The sequence below is a fragment of the Lucilia sericata genome, unplaced genomic scaffold, assembly GCF_015586225.1.
Source record: "Lucilia sericata isolate MDLA Ls3-8-SP2 unplaced genomic scaffold, ASM1558622v1 Contig002092F_arrow, whole genome shotgun sequence".
Classification (NCBI taxonomy): domain Eukaryota; kingdom Metazoa; phylum Arthropoda; class Insecta; order Diptera; family Calliphoridae; genus Lucilia; species Lucilia sericata.
The window spans coordinates 9,168-27,335 of NW_023995943.1; the positions used below are offsets into that span (position 1 = coordinate 9,168).

At 27.6% G+C, this 18,168-nt stretch overlaps 1 protein-coding gene across 4 annotated transcripts; it reads left to right on the plus strand.

Annotated features, from left to right (window-relative positions):
• The first annotated feature begins 5,810 nt into the window (after nucleotides 1–5,810).
• LOC119613369 (alpha-protein kinase 1-like) lies at nucleotides 5,811–15,035 on the plus strand. 4 transcript variants are annotated; one of them, XM_037969391.1, is made up of 2 exons: nucleotides 5,811–6,460; nucleotides 13,160–15,035. In XM_037969391.1, exon 2 carries the CDS (start codon nucleotides 14,393–14,395, stop codon nucleotides 14,993–14,995), a length of 603 nt encoding a protein of 200 aa, XP_037825319.1. In that variant the 5' UTR covers nucleotides 5,811–6,460; nucleotides 13,160–14,392; the 3' UTR covers nucleotides 14,996–15,035. The 4 variants fall into 4 exon arrangements, with proteins under 4 accessions (XP_037825319.1, XP_037825316.1, XP_037825320.1 ...); XM_037969388.1 differs by having other exon boundaries at nucleotides 5,811–6,373; nucleotides 12,966–15,035; XM_037969392.1 differs by having other exon boundaries at nucleotides 5,811–6,373.
• Nucleotides 15,036–18,168: the final 3,133 nt, after the last annotated feature.

The following is an 18,168-nucleotide window of genomic DNA, read 5'->3' on the forward strand; positions in this document are numbered from 1 at the left end:
ATTGGATCAGGACCTGCGTGGGTTAGTCTTGTGTTATGTGCAACAAACTACAGTAGAATGAAAATATTTAAACTTATTTTTTAGTGAATCATAATTTGTTTGTTAAATCATTAACATTCAATTCTTTTAAAAAAATTAACTTGTTTTTTAATTAAAATGTTGGTGGCGTGTCATAATGTCCATAGACCTTATGACACACCATTAAGCGACATAATGTCCATGGACTTTATGCCACTATTTATACCCACCATCAAAAGGTGGCGTGTTATAACGTCCACAGACCTTATGACACACCATAACGCGACATAATGTCCAGAAATGTATAGAAAATGTATGTATTAGAATTTAGGAAAAGGGCACACTTTTCCCGAAAATAATTGCTCATAAATTTGGTATATGTTGCATTTTGGATTCCATTTAAAAAGTGCCATGGATAGCCGGACTTCGGCCGGACGCAGGGGTTTTAAACTCTGGGGTATTTCGAATACCGCATTCGCTAATTTAAGTCTTTTTTGATAAATGGACCCTTTGAAATCCATGCACTTTCTGCCACATTGCTTTTGAACATTATGACACTTCAATGTCCATGGACATTATGACTCAATTTAGTGCGTCATAAGGTTTATGGACATTATGACACGCCACCCATCAAAAAGATTGGGGGTATATAGATTTTGTCTTTTCGTTTGTAACACGTCGAAATATTGGTCATAGACTCACAAAAGTATATAAATTCTGGCTCCTTATTAAATTCTAATACGATCTAGCCATGTCCGTCCGTCTGTCTGTCTGTCTGTCTGTCTGTCTGTCTGTCTGTTTGTCTGTCTGTCTGTATGTTGAAAGCACGATAGAGTCCCAACGAAACGAGATATTCTCTATAGCTAAGGATAGCCTCCATACAACGGATAGCTACGGATAGCCCCCATACAAGTGGACCCCCAAAAAACATCCTTAATAGGCATATCTGTTTTAAAAGTATGAGTTTTATATGATCCAAAATCTCCCTATCAAAATTTTATGTGGATCGGTCCATAGTTGACCCTAGCCCCCATATAAGGTCCGCTTCAAAAAATTAGTTTAACTCTGATTACTGGCTTAAAATTACTAGTATAACAATGAAATTTGACATAAGTAAGTCTCTTATGATCCAAAATCTCTCTACCAAATTTTATGTTGATCGGCCCATAATTGGCCCTACCCCCCACACTATATCGCTCGTTACTGCCTTAAAAATACGAGTATAGTGATGAAATTCGATACACATAAGTTTCAATGAAGCCAAAATCTCTCTATCAAACTTTATGTGGATCGGTCCATAATTGACCTTACTCCCTATATAAGGTGCCCTTCAAGCAATTACTTGAACGAATATTACTGGCTTAAAAATACCAGAAAAATTATGAAATTTGACACACATATGTTTTATACGAGTTTAAACCTTTCTACCAAATGTATTGAGAATCAGTCCATAAGAAAATTACTTTAACGAACTTTGCTGACTTAAAAATACGTGAACAGTTATGAAATTTTATATAAGAAACATTAACCCTATCTCTTATATAAGGTCCTCTTCAGTTAATTTGATGAGTAATATTACCCTGATGTTTATAGGGGAGCATTCCTTTTAAGGCATACGGTTTGATGGTGGGTATATGAGATTCGGCACAGCCGAATATAACACTCTCAATTGTATAAAATGCCATAATGTCCATGGACATTGTGACACTTTTAAAATAGAAATATATTGTAAAATTTGTTTAGAATTTTAGAGACTGACACTCCTATCCCGAAAAGAATTGCTCCTAAATTTGGTGTATATTTCATTTTGCATTCCTTTCAAATAATGTCCCGGCTTTCGGCTGGGCATTTCGAATACCGGCTTCGCTAAGTTGAGGTTTTTTTGATAAATGGACTCTTTGAAATCCATCGACTTTATAACACATTGCACATGGACATTGTGACACTTTTAAAATTGTCATAACGTCCATAAACATATTGACACTGAACATTATGCCGCACCACCAAAATGTAAATATATTTGTAGAAATTTTGTACACACCCTAATGTATATATAACGGAAACAAAGGAAAGTAAAAATATTCAATTGCTTTATTTTTCCCAAATTATTATTTTTTAGTTCCTCTAATTTCTTGCTCTTTAAAACATACGCATATTTTTAAAAAATTTCATACGATTGGGTCATGTAGTTGTGCTTTCAGCCTTTTTGACGCCTTAAGTATTTTAACAATAAACACATTCAGATACATATATATAAAAAATACATATTCACTAAATCTTTTTTTTTATATTCATGTTTAAAATATTCTCTTTTAACTTCAATTGTGTGTTTTTCTTCACTTATAGTCATAGTGAAAAACACAATTAGTTTTCTTAAGTAAAAGACAATTGGTTGAAAGTACAGGAGTGAAACAATGGTCTCCTTAAACGCCAAAGAAAAAAAAAGCAACAATGAAAATGACGATGATGGTGTTGATATCAACCAACCAGCCAAGTAACCAATATTGTTACATTTGGATTATTGGCACTTGAGGGTCTTTTGTTTCTTAAGATTTTCTTTTTTTTTTTTTTTTGTATCCATGTTTGTGTCTTATTGGTGTCAATTATATTGTGTTTTTTGTAACAATGTTCTTTTGTATGTTTTATTGTCATTAAAAGGACAACCGTTTTAAGTTTCTTGTTCAAAAACAAAATAAGAAAAAAAAGGTTTAGAAATTATTGAAATGTCATTATTGTAATTTTTAACATGCTTTATACTTTTTGATAGATGCAAATTAAGAAATTATAAGTTTTTAATCGGATTTTTTTTTTCAAAGGTTTATTATTGTAGTCATAATAATAAAAAAAGGATAAGATGTATTTTTTTGAAAGCTCCATTTGTGGCATTGATATTTGCCAATATTAATATATAAATTTTATACAAAAAACGTTTTATAACTCTTAATCTACGATTACTAAATCGTTATTATTCAAGTACAAGTCAAGATTAAATTGTATAAACATACATTGAATGAGGTAATAAAACTCATTATTTTAAGACTGCGAGTACTTACCACAATCGCTTACAAATAAGGAATTAAATAAGTTCATAGGAATTCTTAATTTTTATACAAATTTAGTGTTTTCATAAAAGTTTTTAATTTTCATAAAAAAATTTTAATTTTGCAACTGCGACATTTGTAACTGCAGGGTTGTTCAAACCGACTTATAGGTCTGCCGACCCACTGTCCTGTTATTACTGATATATCTCGCCTTTTTCGGGTTATAAAACACCTTGTTTTATGCGTATATCATTGAAAGAAGGCCACAATAAATTGGTCCCTTTTTTAGAAAGAATCTGAGGATACTGCTTTTGATAAAACCTTGATATTGGAACGGCGTTGGAGGTATCAAGAGCAGATCTATTTATTTCCTATCTCATCTGACGATTTATTTCTATAATGGTCCCTAGGACCCAAACATGAGTAATGTCAGACAAGCGACCCAGCTTTGACAGATCTTTCTTGTATTGTCAGACTAATAGAGAAGTGGTAGTATAAGAGTTCGACAAAAAATCCTTTGAACACTAAAGTTGTTGAGAAGACGGTGAGAGATACTTATCCCAGCTTATTTATAGAGGACTTCAGAATTAACACTGCTGTTCATCTTAGAATCATCTGTAAAGATTCGGGTGCCAGATTCTCTTATAGACATAATATCATTAATCGCATCTGGGACCATTCCTAGTACGAGTATTACAACATCGTATGCGTAAGCAACGACTTAATCCTCTATTTTTAAGGTTTATAAAAATCGAGATAACAAAGTAATGGATAATTTACGCCGCCTTGTGCTTTGCCTCGTTCTACTTTCTTGGACTTGAGGCTGTTACCAAGACAACATAAGTATATGTTGAGCCTGTTGAATTTTTACGTTGTATTTACGTTACGTTGAAGGCTCATTCTATATCTAAGAAGGGAATTCGAGGGATCTTTCTATAACTCGGACCACCTCATGTAGATCTGTCTCTGTAGATCTACCTTTAAGTTAACCATATTGACTTGTTGACAGCCTCGATGAACCATCTAGTCGTTGCCTAATATGTGAGTCGTTGACTTTTGCCAGCTTGGGAATAAAATCAACCTTAATCTTTCTCCAATTGACCGTAATATGGTTGAGAGAGAGAGAGAGAGAGGCAGAACTTGAATACATACATTTATGCCAAAATACCATCAGGTTCCGATAACGATTTCGTCTACAGCAGTAAGTCGTAAGTCTTTCTCATTCTCATGATTACTTTTGCCAGCTTGGGAATAAAATCAACCTTAATCTTTCTCCAATTGACCGTAACATGGTTGAGAGAGAGAGAGGCAGAACTTGAATACATACATCTATGCCAAAATACTCTCAGGTTCTAATAACGATTTCCTCTACAGCATCTTTGCACCCAGATAAATGAGTATTTAGTAGGATATCAAGACATTCTGTCGTTCTTCCTTTTAATACAGATTGGATTAGATTGGCCTTTAGCAAGAATTTAGCTAAGTCTAACAGAGTCATTTATGTTGTCCACAGATCCGCTGAAGCTTCTGCATGAGGTTCTTTTTATGATTGCTTAATTATACGCTTTAATTTTTAACGGTATGGCTGGCACGATTGCGCTGAATCCGAATTCCTTCATCACATCTGAGATTCAATATATCGATGTCTTATCGCTGCCATAATGGCTCGAAAATGTGTTTTTCAAACTTCAGCACATGATATCTTAAATCAGATTTGGATTCAAATCAGCTCAATCCTTTAGAAAAGTATAACATAGTCTCAGGGTTTCGACTTTTATCAAATGTTGACGGCTTGTGTTAAAGATCTGTGTATTTCTTTACGTACTTTAGGAGAACAAATTTTCTGTGCCTTAGTGTTTATGGAGTATTAAGATTTAAAATAAAATCAACTTTACGTTTCTGTATTTCATTTGTATGATAAGTAGAATCTATCCGTAAACTTAACCATAATGCATAAAGATTTTTTTTGGAAACAAATCGTCTTAGACGAGTATCTTTTTAGCTTTACTAGACTTTCGTATATACCAGTTTATTTGATTAGATTGTTAACATTCATATTTGTATTTAAGTGTTATATTAACAATTTTTACCACTAAGTAAATGTTATAAACACCATATCCTTTGCTATAAATAACAATATCGAAAAAATAACCCCATATTATTTAAGACTTGAACCGCCAAAAATTTAACACGTTTTACACCACGACAAACTGTTTATGTCCTGGATAATTCGAAATGCAAATTACGAAATAGAAAATTCGACAAGAATAAGAAAACAATAACAAAGGTGGTGAATATAAAATGCCGCTAGAAAAGGAAACTAGAGAACAACAAACAATGCAATCAATGAGCAGGCGTGAGTATTAAAAAGGAAACTACAAAATATTTTTGTTTATAAAACACAACATTAGAGAGAAAAACGAAAGGGTGCGTTTCATAAAGCGAGTACAAATAAAAGGAAAGAAAAAGCACGAACGTAAAATTTTAGTCAATATTGAATTTAACTAAAATATAAAAATATACGAATGAGTAAGTGATGAATTTTAGAGAGAAGTGAGAGAGAGAGAAAAGAAATTAGTGAGGAGAGCTTAAAGGCCGTTATAACGTTAACGGTACTTTTGTGCTGCTTATTTAAACTAAAGTGTGTAAGAGTGTGTATGTACGAGTTTAAGTTTTTGTTTGTGTAGAAATGAGCAGCACAATTTAACAATAACCAGTGACAGAAGGATAATATTGAAAAATCAAACGATGTGTATGACTATTTGTGAAGACGACGAATAAACTTCGCATTCAGTTTGAATTGTGTCCTCGTAATGAAAGGATATTCGTTACATTGTTATTAAGTTGTTATTATTTTGTTCAGTCTAACAAAAAAGAAGAAAAAAAGTTTTAAAACAGAAATTATATATGTAAAATCAAAAAATTCTAAAAAAAATAAAATCAAAATAAAAGAAAATATTCTTTGAATGAAAATAATCTAAGAAAATAAGATTCACACTAAAGTTTTGTTGTTTTTTTTTGTAAGAAAGAAAAGAAAGCATCTTTAGTCTAACACTACTACAACTTACTACCACAAGCCGTATACAAATAAAGTTCAAAATTTTATTAAAAAAAAAAACAAAATATTTTTTTTTATTACAATTAAATAAATAATTTATTATTAAAATAAAATTATATTTAAATTATAATCAAAACGTACTGGCAAAGGAAAAAGTGTGAATTAAAAAAAAGTAATCAAATAAATAAAGAATTCTTAAAAATAAAGAATATAAAAAATTAATTAAAGTTTAAAAAATCAAAAAAATAATTAAAAGGTAGTGAGTGCAGTTTATGGTTTTTTGTTTTTAAAAAAGTGAAATTTTTAAGTTTAAGATAAAATCTATACTGTCTGGCATTAACAAGTAAGATTTTAAACAACTTTTTTTAAGTACAAATTTTAGGCTGAGATTTGTTAAGTTAAAGAAAAAAAATTTAATTTTTTATTTTTGTAGCATAAAATGCATTATAAATATCTTGAAGAAGAACAAGCAATGATTTTTAAACATTTCCTTAATGGCAAATCGATTTTTGTATTGCAAATTTACGAGCAAATTTTATTTACATATATAGGCGAATATCTTTATATATGTTTATATATGTATAGAATATATAGAAATATATGCAATAACAAACAATTGGTATATATTTATGTCTGTTTATATACTGGTAGCAATATTCTTACATATGCGTATCTTATGTACATATATTTATGTTATATGATTTTACATATATAACTGATATTTTATGTTTCTGTTGTATATAAAAACATGCATATAAATATTTAGGTATTTTCATACATAGAGTTTTTATATTCAGACATTTTATATAAACATTGGTATGTACTATATATACATCGGCTTATACATGCAAACATACATATGTATATATGTATGTGTGTAGTATAAAGTGGAAACAAAGTCATTAAACGTTTAAAACAGCATGGGAGTTGTTGCAATGTTATTTTTCTTCGGTTACCATAATACGATTTCGTTCTTTGTTCTTACTTTCAATGGTTTTTTTCTTTGTTATTATTACCACAACTTCCTTTTCTTTGTCTATTTGCTCTATTGTAAATATACATATGTTTATAGATTTTTCATATTTTTTATAGACATATACATACATATATGTACATACACATATAAAAAAACATAAATTTTCCATATATGTATATGTATATGACTCCTTATATACATCATTATACGCTTACGACTGACTGATATGTTTTTTTGCTCATTGCATAAAAACCGGAAACTTACACATCAATGATTTCCGTTTAAAATAAAATGGCAGAAAATATCATAAAAATACACAATATTTCGCCATTACAACAACAGCAACAACAAAAAATATACTCATATCTATATAATTTTAATATTAAACACATGTTTCAATATATATATATATATATAAATTTCATGGCTGCAGACAACCTTCTTTTTTATTTAGAAAATAATAAAATAACAAATTGTGTTTTTTATTATTTTTATCATTTTTAAATTTACAAATGATGTGTAAAATGCTTACGAGCTTTTAGAAGAAAATATATCACATTTGGTTTCCTTCCTCTCATACATGTAAACCTTTACCTTTCTATTCAGCTGCCTTCCCCCTATCTACCCCCCCAAAAAAAAGCAATAAAAGTTGCGTTTCTTTATCCTTGTAATATAATTATTTTTTCTAAACACATTTTCTGTTTAGCTCCTTGGTAGCATCGTAAAGATTTAGCAAGCAGCCTTATTTACCAGCAGAAAAATGATGTTATATACATTTATATATTTCTCACCTTTATACATTTCTTTATATGTTAAAGTTCTCATATTTCAAAATTTAATTTATTTTTTTTTTCACATTTTTACAAAAGTAATATAATCAACTCGTTGCGTTACTTAGATATCAGGTGTACAATGAAAATAAAGTTTAAATTTTTTTGTTTAAATAATAATACAACAAAAATGAACAATTTAGCCTTTAACTAAATTTGAGAAAAATGAGAAAATAAATTTAATTAAAATATTAAATTTTAAGGGTCTTATTCATAAATTTTTATCAAAGCTTTATAAATCAAATTTTCATACAAAATTTGTTCTATAAACCTTTAATAAGTGGTTATGAATAAGCCTGTAAATATAAAAATATATTTTAGAGATGATTTATCATTATGTATATACAAAAAGTATTTTTTAAATAATTTAGCTTAAAGCTATTTTTTATTGGAATTATAATTTGATAGAAATTTGAAGTTGTGGCAATTTTAGGAATTTTATATTTTTTATAAAATAATAGTTTTTACCATTTAAGCTCAACTTATCAAGAATTTTGTTGACTTCTAGGGTATTAGAAACAAAAGCTTTAGTAGCCATGTTTGCTAAGAAAAAACCTATTATTGTTGTCTAGAAACATTTGTTGAATATTTATAAAAAGCCAGTATAATGTAAATTTTTTTTTGAGAATTAATATCAGAACTTCACTACTGCGGATTGTTACACCGTCCGACACTCAAAATTAGACACAAACTGGATGATATATATCTAAAATTATAAATATATAAAACTGCATATTTAGTTTTTCATTTCATGATCCTGTGTCCTTTTTAAAGGACTTCGAAGTTCTAAAAATATCTATTGATCCAAAAATGCCAAATTTGATGTCAAGCAAACAAGAACAGTTGCAAAATATTTTTTGTTATTTTTATTTTATTCTGACAGGATCAAAAGAGGCTAATAAATATTTTTGACATCTTTTTATACTGACAGTATAAAATAAAAATAGTACAAAATATTTCCCAACTCTTCTTGTTCGCTTGACATCAAATTTGGCATCATTTGATCAGTAGAAGTATTTTAAAATATTTTTTGAAAAATTTACTTTTCAAAAATTTTGAAGTCCTTTAAAAAGGACACAGAATCACGAAATGAAAAACAAAAAACGCAGTTCATGTCTAACGAATTTTTCTCTTTTTGTCGAACGGTGTTATATATGCTTTTATCAATTTGTCAAAATTTTAGTTTTAAAAAAATATTCGAGGGACTATATTCAATAGTCTCTAACTGTCATTTTCATGAAAATAAGATTTTGATGCCAAAATATCCAGCACACTATCCCGCATTCGTGACATAAATTTCAAAAGAAAATAATATTTTTTTTCGTAATTTTATAGCAATTTTTAAATTTCTCTATCTTAAAAAAATAAAAAATTCTGAATGCAAAACTCTCTATCTTATCCAAAAATTGCTTCAAACTCTGTTATTATATTTTAAAAATTTTATTGATTTCAAAAATCAAATGAAATAAATATCCAAATTTAAAGAAAAACAAATAGATTTTTTTCATAAATCTTTTTAATGTTTTTCGTGATGTTTTATAAAATTTAGAATTAAAATAACCAGTTTTTTATATCTTTTGTTTAAAATTATGTTAACGCAAATAAACCAATCTCCAAATTTGAGTTTGAATTTGTCAGCTAGCTCTATATAAGTTTGGCTCAAACTTGTATATCTTCATTAATATTGCTAGTGTTTGTTTATGTTAAAAACGAGGAGATAACTGCTTTTACTTCTATAACTTCATATGTATACCATTTTAACATTGAAAACAAATTAACATTTCCTGCCTTTGGGTTATTTTACAAAATTTCTATTTACATCACCGTGCAACAGTCATTTTCACACGTAAAAAAATCTATGTGTACAGCAAACTATTGACCATTTGTATTAACTCTGTGTACTCAGTTTTTCATAATCATAAGAGCTGATTATGAAAAACTGAGTAAAATGTTCTTAAAATTTAAAAGACATACGATTTCAAAAGATGGAATTCCAAATTTATATAAAAAATTTGGTATTAATATCAAATGAAGCTGACAATCTCCGCTGCAAAGTAATATTATTTATTTCAATTCATCAGGATTAAAAATTAAAGAAAATTTAGCCAAAAAAAAAGTATTTAAAAATTTTTGTTTCAAAAATGAGACCTTTTTTAGATTTTTTGTCTAAGTGAGTCAAGTAAGTAATACAAATAGAATGTACAGATTCCCAGCTTTCATTTGATATCAATATTAGCATAATACAACACATACAACTATTTAAAACATTTGTTTGAAATTGTCAATCCTTTTAACTTTGGAGTCCTTTTATAAGAACATAAGAGCTGATTGTAAAAAACGGAGTATGCAGAATTGCTATAAATGGACTTACTCATGCATATCAACTTTTCTATGTGTGAAAGCTTTTTTTTCAAAATTGTTACAGGGTGTATTATAGTTTAGACTACAAAAAAATTTTCTATGAATTATGTAATTATTTGAAAATATTTAATTATCAAATATTTATATAATTTTTTGTTGAAATTATTATAGAGAATTGAGTGTTCTTTGTGGAAACCAAACTTATACTAAAAATGTTTAACAAGAAAACATAATTTTTAAAAAGGTTATTTGATAATTTTCCGAAAAATTATTTTGGGAATACATATGTACAATTAATGCCTTAAAAACTACATAAAAGTTTCTTAGAATTAATCACATACAAATTCATATTTCAAAATTCATATTTCATAACTTACATAAGCAATGAAATAAGCTTTTACTTGATGAAAATTTCATATATGTATTTTCTATTTAGATTTAGTAATTATAAACGAATTCTAAAAATTTTTCTGAGAAATAATAATTCAAAATATTTTTTCAATTACACTATTCAATCGCTTATTCTTATTTAAGCGAATTAACAGAAATTTGTTAAATTAATTTCATGAATAATTGATTTAATAATAAATGTAATCAATACAAGGTTCAAAAAATTTAATAAAATTGGAAATTTTTAAATGCTTGTTATTTACTCAAATTCATTTGGGAGATATGTAGTATATTAGGGTGTCCCGTGGATCACTTTTTAGGAGGAATACCTATAATATAAAATGATGAGTTTCAATGTACAAATACAAGAAAAATAATAATAAAAACATTTTTTTAAAGGTTCTCAGTTACCTACCTGGGATTGAAAATCTTGATGTCTTGATTGGGTATCAAAAATTCTGTAATTTTGAGTTTATAACTGGAAAAATAATTAAAATTTTAGTTAGAGTATTTCTGGTCCGCAAAACGACTTTTATTGTATTATAAGAGACATATAAATTTAAAAAATCGAAAAAGTACCAAATACCAAACAATTTTTAAAAAAATTACGACAATTTTGACATCCATTTCGATAAAATGCGAAAACAATATGCCTCTACAAACCACTAAAAATCATTTTGTTGACCAAAAATGTTCCACAAAAATTTTAAAATGATTTTTTCTTTTACCAGCTAAAAATTAAGAAATTTTTGAGACCCATTTCAAAAAAATCTAAAATATTTTTTTTCAAAAATTATACTTAGGTCAGGATTTTCAATCGCTGGTAGGGAACTGAGGAACATTCCAATTAATGCGCAACGATTGAGTGGTATTTCTACATGAAATTCTTAAAAAGGCTGTTCCTCGGGACACTCTAATGTATATTCAGTATTTTATACTTTAAATTAATACTAAAATTCTTAATTGTTTAAAACTTTTCATTTTGAAAAAAACTAAACTGTTGATTCCACGAATTTATATAAATTCTGGCGAAAATATGAATGTGATAGTTATTCAAATGAATTTGAAAATTTGTGTGTTTTTTCACAAGAATTGATTTAACTTAATTTTTTGAAAAAATTTCTAGAAAAGCAGAAAATAAATTGAAAATTTAGCTTTAAATAATCTTAATTCGTAAATTTATATGTCGAAAAATAACAGCACTAAATTCGGCTATGCCGAATCTTATATATCCTTCATCAAATAAAAAAGAAATAATTCGATCAAATAATTCTTTTTCTAGATCTAACAAATGAAAGATCTTTTGAATACTTTTCACTTGAAATATTTGAAGTCTTACTGCAAAAACTTTAAAAATGTTAGAATTTTTTCTTTAAAAATGTTAGAGTTTTTTAAATGCTATTATTCTTACGAAGAAAATTCTTTAAAAAAATATATTCATAGAATCTTATAAATCAACATCCGTTATCAATAGTGAGCTTACCACGTTTGTTAACTTTTAGACAACGGATGTGTATAAAATTTAGATTTTGACAACGAATTGTTGCAATGTTGACAACGTTGCGTTGTTAACATTACATAGTGTTGTCGTACGTATGAACATACTTGACAAGGAATGTTATTAAAAAATGTTGGTGTCAATTTGGTACCAGGCGTGTATATTTTCTTGACTAAAACTATTCAAATTTCACCTTGATCTTGTTAATAATTATACCCAGCATGTTTAACAGTTTATTTCTCTAATTATTCATTTTTTTTTAATATTTCGTTCTACAATAACTTTTTAGAACCAACTCTAATGCATATTGTTTTTTTTTTTTTTTTTTAATTTTTATATTTTAATAACTATTTCATAAATGCAAATTGCATATGAAATTCAATAACACTAGAAACTAACAGCAATTTTAAATAAAATAATGTAATAAACTTTTATTATTTATATTATTATTTCCTTGAAATATTGTTCTAAAGTTAAATCAGATTGGAAATTTTATAAAATTAAAAAAAGTTTAAAAATTTAATTGATTATCACTAACAAGTTTAGTAATCAAAATTTTATTTTATAAAAGGTTTATAAAACAAAATTATTATACAAAATTGGATTTATAAATCTCTTATAAAGTAAAAATTTTCCAAAAACAAAAATCCGCTTTATTATAGTTTTTAATAACATATTACAACTAAAATTTAATTATTATTCCTTAAATTATTTTAAAATGTGCTTAAAAATTTCACTTTATAAAATTAACATTAGTTGATTTTTATCTATTAAATAATTTCATCTCGTTTAGAAATTTTTTTAGTGCGCAAATTCTTTCATAAAAAATTTGAAAATAAATAACAAAATTATTAACTCTCAACTATTTCATTGGTCTGTGATAAGTGAAGGTCAAGCTAAATAAAATTTTGTTAAAAATATAAAAACAAAAAAAATTTAAATAAAATTTTGCTCCTCTCCCTTAAACTAAAACACAATTTTTTTTAGCAAAGTTACACATTTATGTTAATTAAACATTTAACACAAAACACAAGTGCGGTTTCAGTCTACCAAAAAAATAAAAAAAATTTTAAACAAATGCGTAAAAGTTTTGGAATTATTGAAATAATAAGCAATATTTCCATAAATAAATGAAACAATTATAAAACACATAAAAACCACATTGAAAACAAAACTAACATAACAACAACTAAAAAAAAGTACGTGAACCATATACAAAAAAAAAACTTTTTGTAAAACCAAATATTTTAAAAACAAACAAATATTTAATTAACTGCCTAAGCAATAGTGCAAATTATCCCTCGAACAACACAAAAAAAAAAAAAAAGGAAAATCATTTAAAACTTTAATTTTTCCAAAAAACATCAAATTGTTTTAAACAACAGGAATTACTACCCCGAAAAAAATTAAACGTAAAATTCTTTGTTTCATTTTCGTATACAAATAATTTGTTATTGCCATCAACGCGAACATTTTACCACTTTGTAAAACCACAACATCCACATCAACATCAGCTACAAACGTACGTACATTTATACCTACAAAAAAAAATATATATACATACATATAAAAACAGATTAGTACACGTCTGCATACATTTACATGTTAAAAGCATACTACAGCTAGAATTACGAATAACGGCGCCTATACCACTACTACGGCTACCAGACAACTACTAATTCTACAGCTACTAACTACCACTGCTACTAAACATTATTACTTCAATGACTGTTGTGTGTTGCAAATAAAATAATAACAACACAGGAAAGCACTCGTTAATCCCGTCTATAGCAAATATATGTACAAACTCACACACTTGCACATTAACATACGTGAACATTATAGAATTAACATTGTTGTTGTAAGTACATGTGTGTATGAAAAGTATTACATTGTATATGTGTCTAACTGTAACTTGACCGCAAAACATCAAAAGTATTACAAACTAAAACAACAACAAAATTGTAGAATACACATCTCTAAATAAAAATTTAGAGCGAGAAAAAAGTAAATAAACAAACGGTTTAACCAAATAACAGTAAAAACGAACTAACTCCTACACATACACCAGCTAACGCGACACAACATCCTTGTGTAGGTGTACAGTAAACGAATATAAAAACAACAAGCAAAAAAAAAAAACGAAAAACAAGAAAGTTGAAAAACACAAATTCCGAGATAACAGAGAACCCAGTGTTGTTTAGCAAAAGCAAAGCAAAAATGTTGGCAATGCCCACACTCATGATGCCAGCCACAGCACAAATGACGCTTAGCAGTCAACCACTATCAGTTGGTGCCCCACATGCTAAACCATACGAAACTAAATTGCTGGCCATACATCAGACTCATATAACACAGCAGCAGCAACAGCAAACGCATCAGCAGGCCAACAATACCAAGCAGCAACAGCAGCAACAACAACAGCAGCAGCAACAACAAATGTCGGCTAGTAGTCAACAACAGCAACAAGCCCAACAACAGCAGCAACAACAACAAGTCGCTGCTGCCCAACAACAGGCTGTTCAACAACAACAGCAACAGGCCCAACAACAGCATCAACAACAACAGGCGGCTGCTGCCGCTGCTGCTGCTGCTTGTATTGCCCAACAGCAGGCTGTAGCTGTGGCTGCTGCTGCAGCTCAACAGCAACAACAATATCAAATACATTCTCAACAACAATCACCACAACAGGCATTGAGTGCTTCACCCAAACAAGGTAAGTGTTTTTGCTTTTTTGTTTGTTGTGTGGAATTTTCAAAAAATTTCAGGTTCTTCTTTTTTCTTGTTTTCTTTGCTTGTATGTTTTTCGATGCAAGTGACTAGAACAAAAACAAAACAATTCAATACCCCCACCTCTGGTTTTTGTCTTGTTTTCAGTTGTTTTTTTATCGGTGTGTTAAAGAGTGAAATTATTCCTTTAGAGAAATTGTTTAATGTAATTTATATTTTCATGTGAAAACTGTATTAAGAGTTTGTAAATAGATTTCTATTATATACTCTAGCTAAGTCTAAAATGATTCGTATATCGCACAGATATGTTTGATAAAGATCCGTTAAAATCAGGTTCTTTTCAGTCTCCATTAGAAACATGTAGTATAGTTAAAGTTATATAGTTAGTTTTTATATAAACTAATTAAAATTTAATCATGATAGAAACCAAATAATCTTAATTTAATTATCAAAAGTGTTTGTGATATGATTTCTTATAGAAATATAATATGATATTGTCGAAGTCTATAGAATTTTTAAAACCCTTTCAATCTGTTAAATTTCAGAACTGATAATACTAGAGAAAAATTTGCAATAATGAAATATATCACATGATACTTCGCAATAACTTTTACACTGGCTTGGGGGCTAAAGATTAAATTTTTAAATAGAATTACATTTGCAGTAATTGTAATTGAAATCTTACCAATTACAATTACATGTAATTTAAGTTTTAACAATTATAACTAATTGTAATGAGTAATTGATCAATATCCAATTACAATTACATATATTTGTTATTGAAGTTCTGACAATTGAAATTACTTGTAATTAAATATAAAAGTAATTGGTAATTCCTAAACTACAATTAAAAGCATTTGTAATTGTCAAAATTTCAATTACAGTCACAAGTATGTAATTGTAACTGCCAACACTTTTATTACAGTTACAAATAATTTTAATTGGTTATTTCACAATTACACATTACATGTAATTGTAATTTACATTTTCAATTACAATTGCTTGGACGACAACAATGAATTGCTTTCTACAATCGATACAATAACTTTTACACTGGCTTAGGGCCTAAATATTATATATTTAAATAGAATTACATTTGCAATAATTGTTATTGAAATCTTACCAATTACTTGTAATTGAAGTTTTAACAATTATAACTACTTGTAATGTGTAATTGGGCAATATCCAAATTTTATATATATTTGTTATTGAAGTTTTGACAATTGAATTGAATATAAAAGTAATTGGTAATTCCTAAATTACAATTAGAGTTACAAGTATGTAATTGTAACTGGCAACACTTTTATTACAGTTACAAATAATTGTAATTGGTTATTGTTCAATTACACATTACATATAATTTACATTTTCAATTACAATTACTTGGGTAATTACAATTAATTGCCTTATATAATCGTTACTTTGCAAGCCTGCTTTGATATTAGAAAAATAATTGAAAAGTTGTTTTTAGTTAATTAGGAGAACTATTTATTTAGTAAATAAATTTTAATATCAAATCATGACGAATGATTGAATACCTTTGAGTATCTGTAAAGAATTAACACATACACACTAGAGAGATAATGCTAATTACTATATAATAAACATATAAATAGGCGAATACAGATACATACGCTAGTATATAAATGCATATCGCTTAGTTACTACAAAACTGACATAACTATAAAATCCATTTGATGTACGGAATTCTACGAAATATGCTTGAGAAAAAAATATATATTATTTTCGGTGTGATCACATTAGTTACACGAACACATATTTGGTAAACGTTTTTCTCTAAACTGACTTTTTTGAGTTATGACAGTTTTTTAGGAAATGGGCGATGAGTATATGAGTACATTACTAAACACACAATTTGATATTTAGGATTCTTTTAACTAAAATTAACTTAAAATTCAGGAGTAAAATTTTAATAATTATTTCAAAGCAAAAACTCGTTGTATAGTTCGATAGTTTCAGTAAAGTGAACTTATTAACGCATGAGTCATTGTGGTTTTCGGCAAATTCTAGATCAGGTAAACTCAGTGTAAATATGACATACTAATCTTTTAAAAATTTCCATTGGAAGAATTGTGCAGATTATTAGTTTTTTAATTAAAAAACATAATTTATTAAAAATTTTCTAGAAATAGAAAATTAATGTAAAATTTTTTGAAATAGAAATTTATTCAAAACTCACAAAAAATCTTCATTATATTTATAGAGAACTCAGATATCAAACATTTCTACAAATAAACATTAAACAAACATTTTCTAGAAATATAGAAAATTTTCAATAAATTGAACATTTACTAAAATAATAGAACATTTTTCTATAAAAAGAAAATTTAGTGAATATTTTTTTATAAATAAAAAAGATAAAAATATTTGCTATAATTTTCTGTAAATAATAAATTAGAGAACATTTTTCTAAAAACAAGTAGAAAATTTTCTACAAATATAAGTTTTATATTTAGTTTCAATTTTCTTGTTATACATAATAAGAATAATATTAAATTTATAAAAAATGTTAACATTCACTCACTTAGCTTACCAAGGGAGCGTATGATTGATGTGTAATTCGGAAGTACTTTTTAATATAATCTACAAACAGGGTTGGCAAATTAAATTTTAAAATTTTAGCAACAGCATGAAGGATAATGCTCTAATTGTAACAAATCACATTGTTATACCCTACACCACTATAGTTTGGAGGGCATTATGAGTTTGTGCTGATGTTTGTAACGCACAAAAATACTGGTCCTACACTTAAAGTATACCGATCGACTCAGAATCATTTTCTGAGTCGATGAAGACATGTCCGTCTATCCGGCTGGCTGGCTGGTTGGTTGTCCATGTAAACCTTGTGCGCAAGCTACAGACCACAATTTTCAAGAAGTTTTAATAAAAAAAATATATATACAAAATATACAAAAAGTAGTATTTCTAAGCATCACATTGTATTAAAAAACTACAATTGTACTAGATTTGCCAACCCTGCCTAGATGCCTTATTATACAATTAAAAATAATATACTAAAAAAATCACAATTTTCACGTTATAATTGAATTGATTTGACAGGTGTTTGATTTTTTTTCTAGTCTAATACTTCGACAAAATCCTACCAATCATTTGCTACTTAGACTTATAAATAAATACTTTATATAAGTATATATTAAATAGTACCTACACATTTATAAATATATATACCAAGAACCTATGCTTCATTCTTTTGACATATTTACGTATGTATGACAATATTATGT

What these genes read in the sequence shown, in the direction of transcription:
- LOC119613369 (XM_037969391.1), top strand. Translation starts at nt 14,393, where the DNA reads ATGTTGGCAATGCCCACACTCATGATGCCAGCCACAGCACAAATGACG.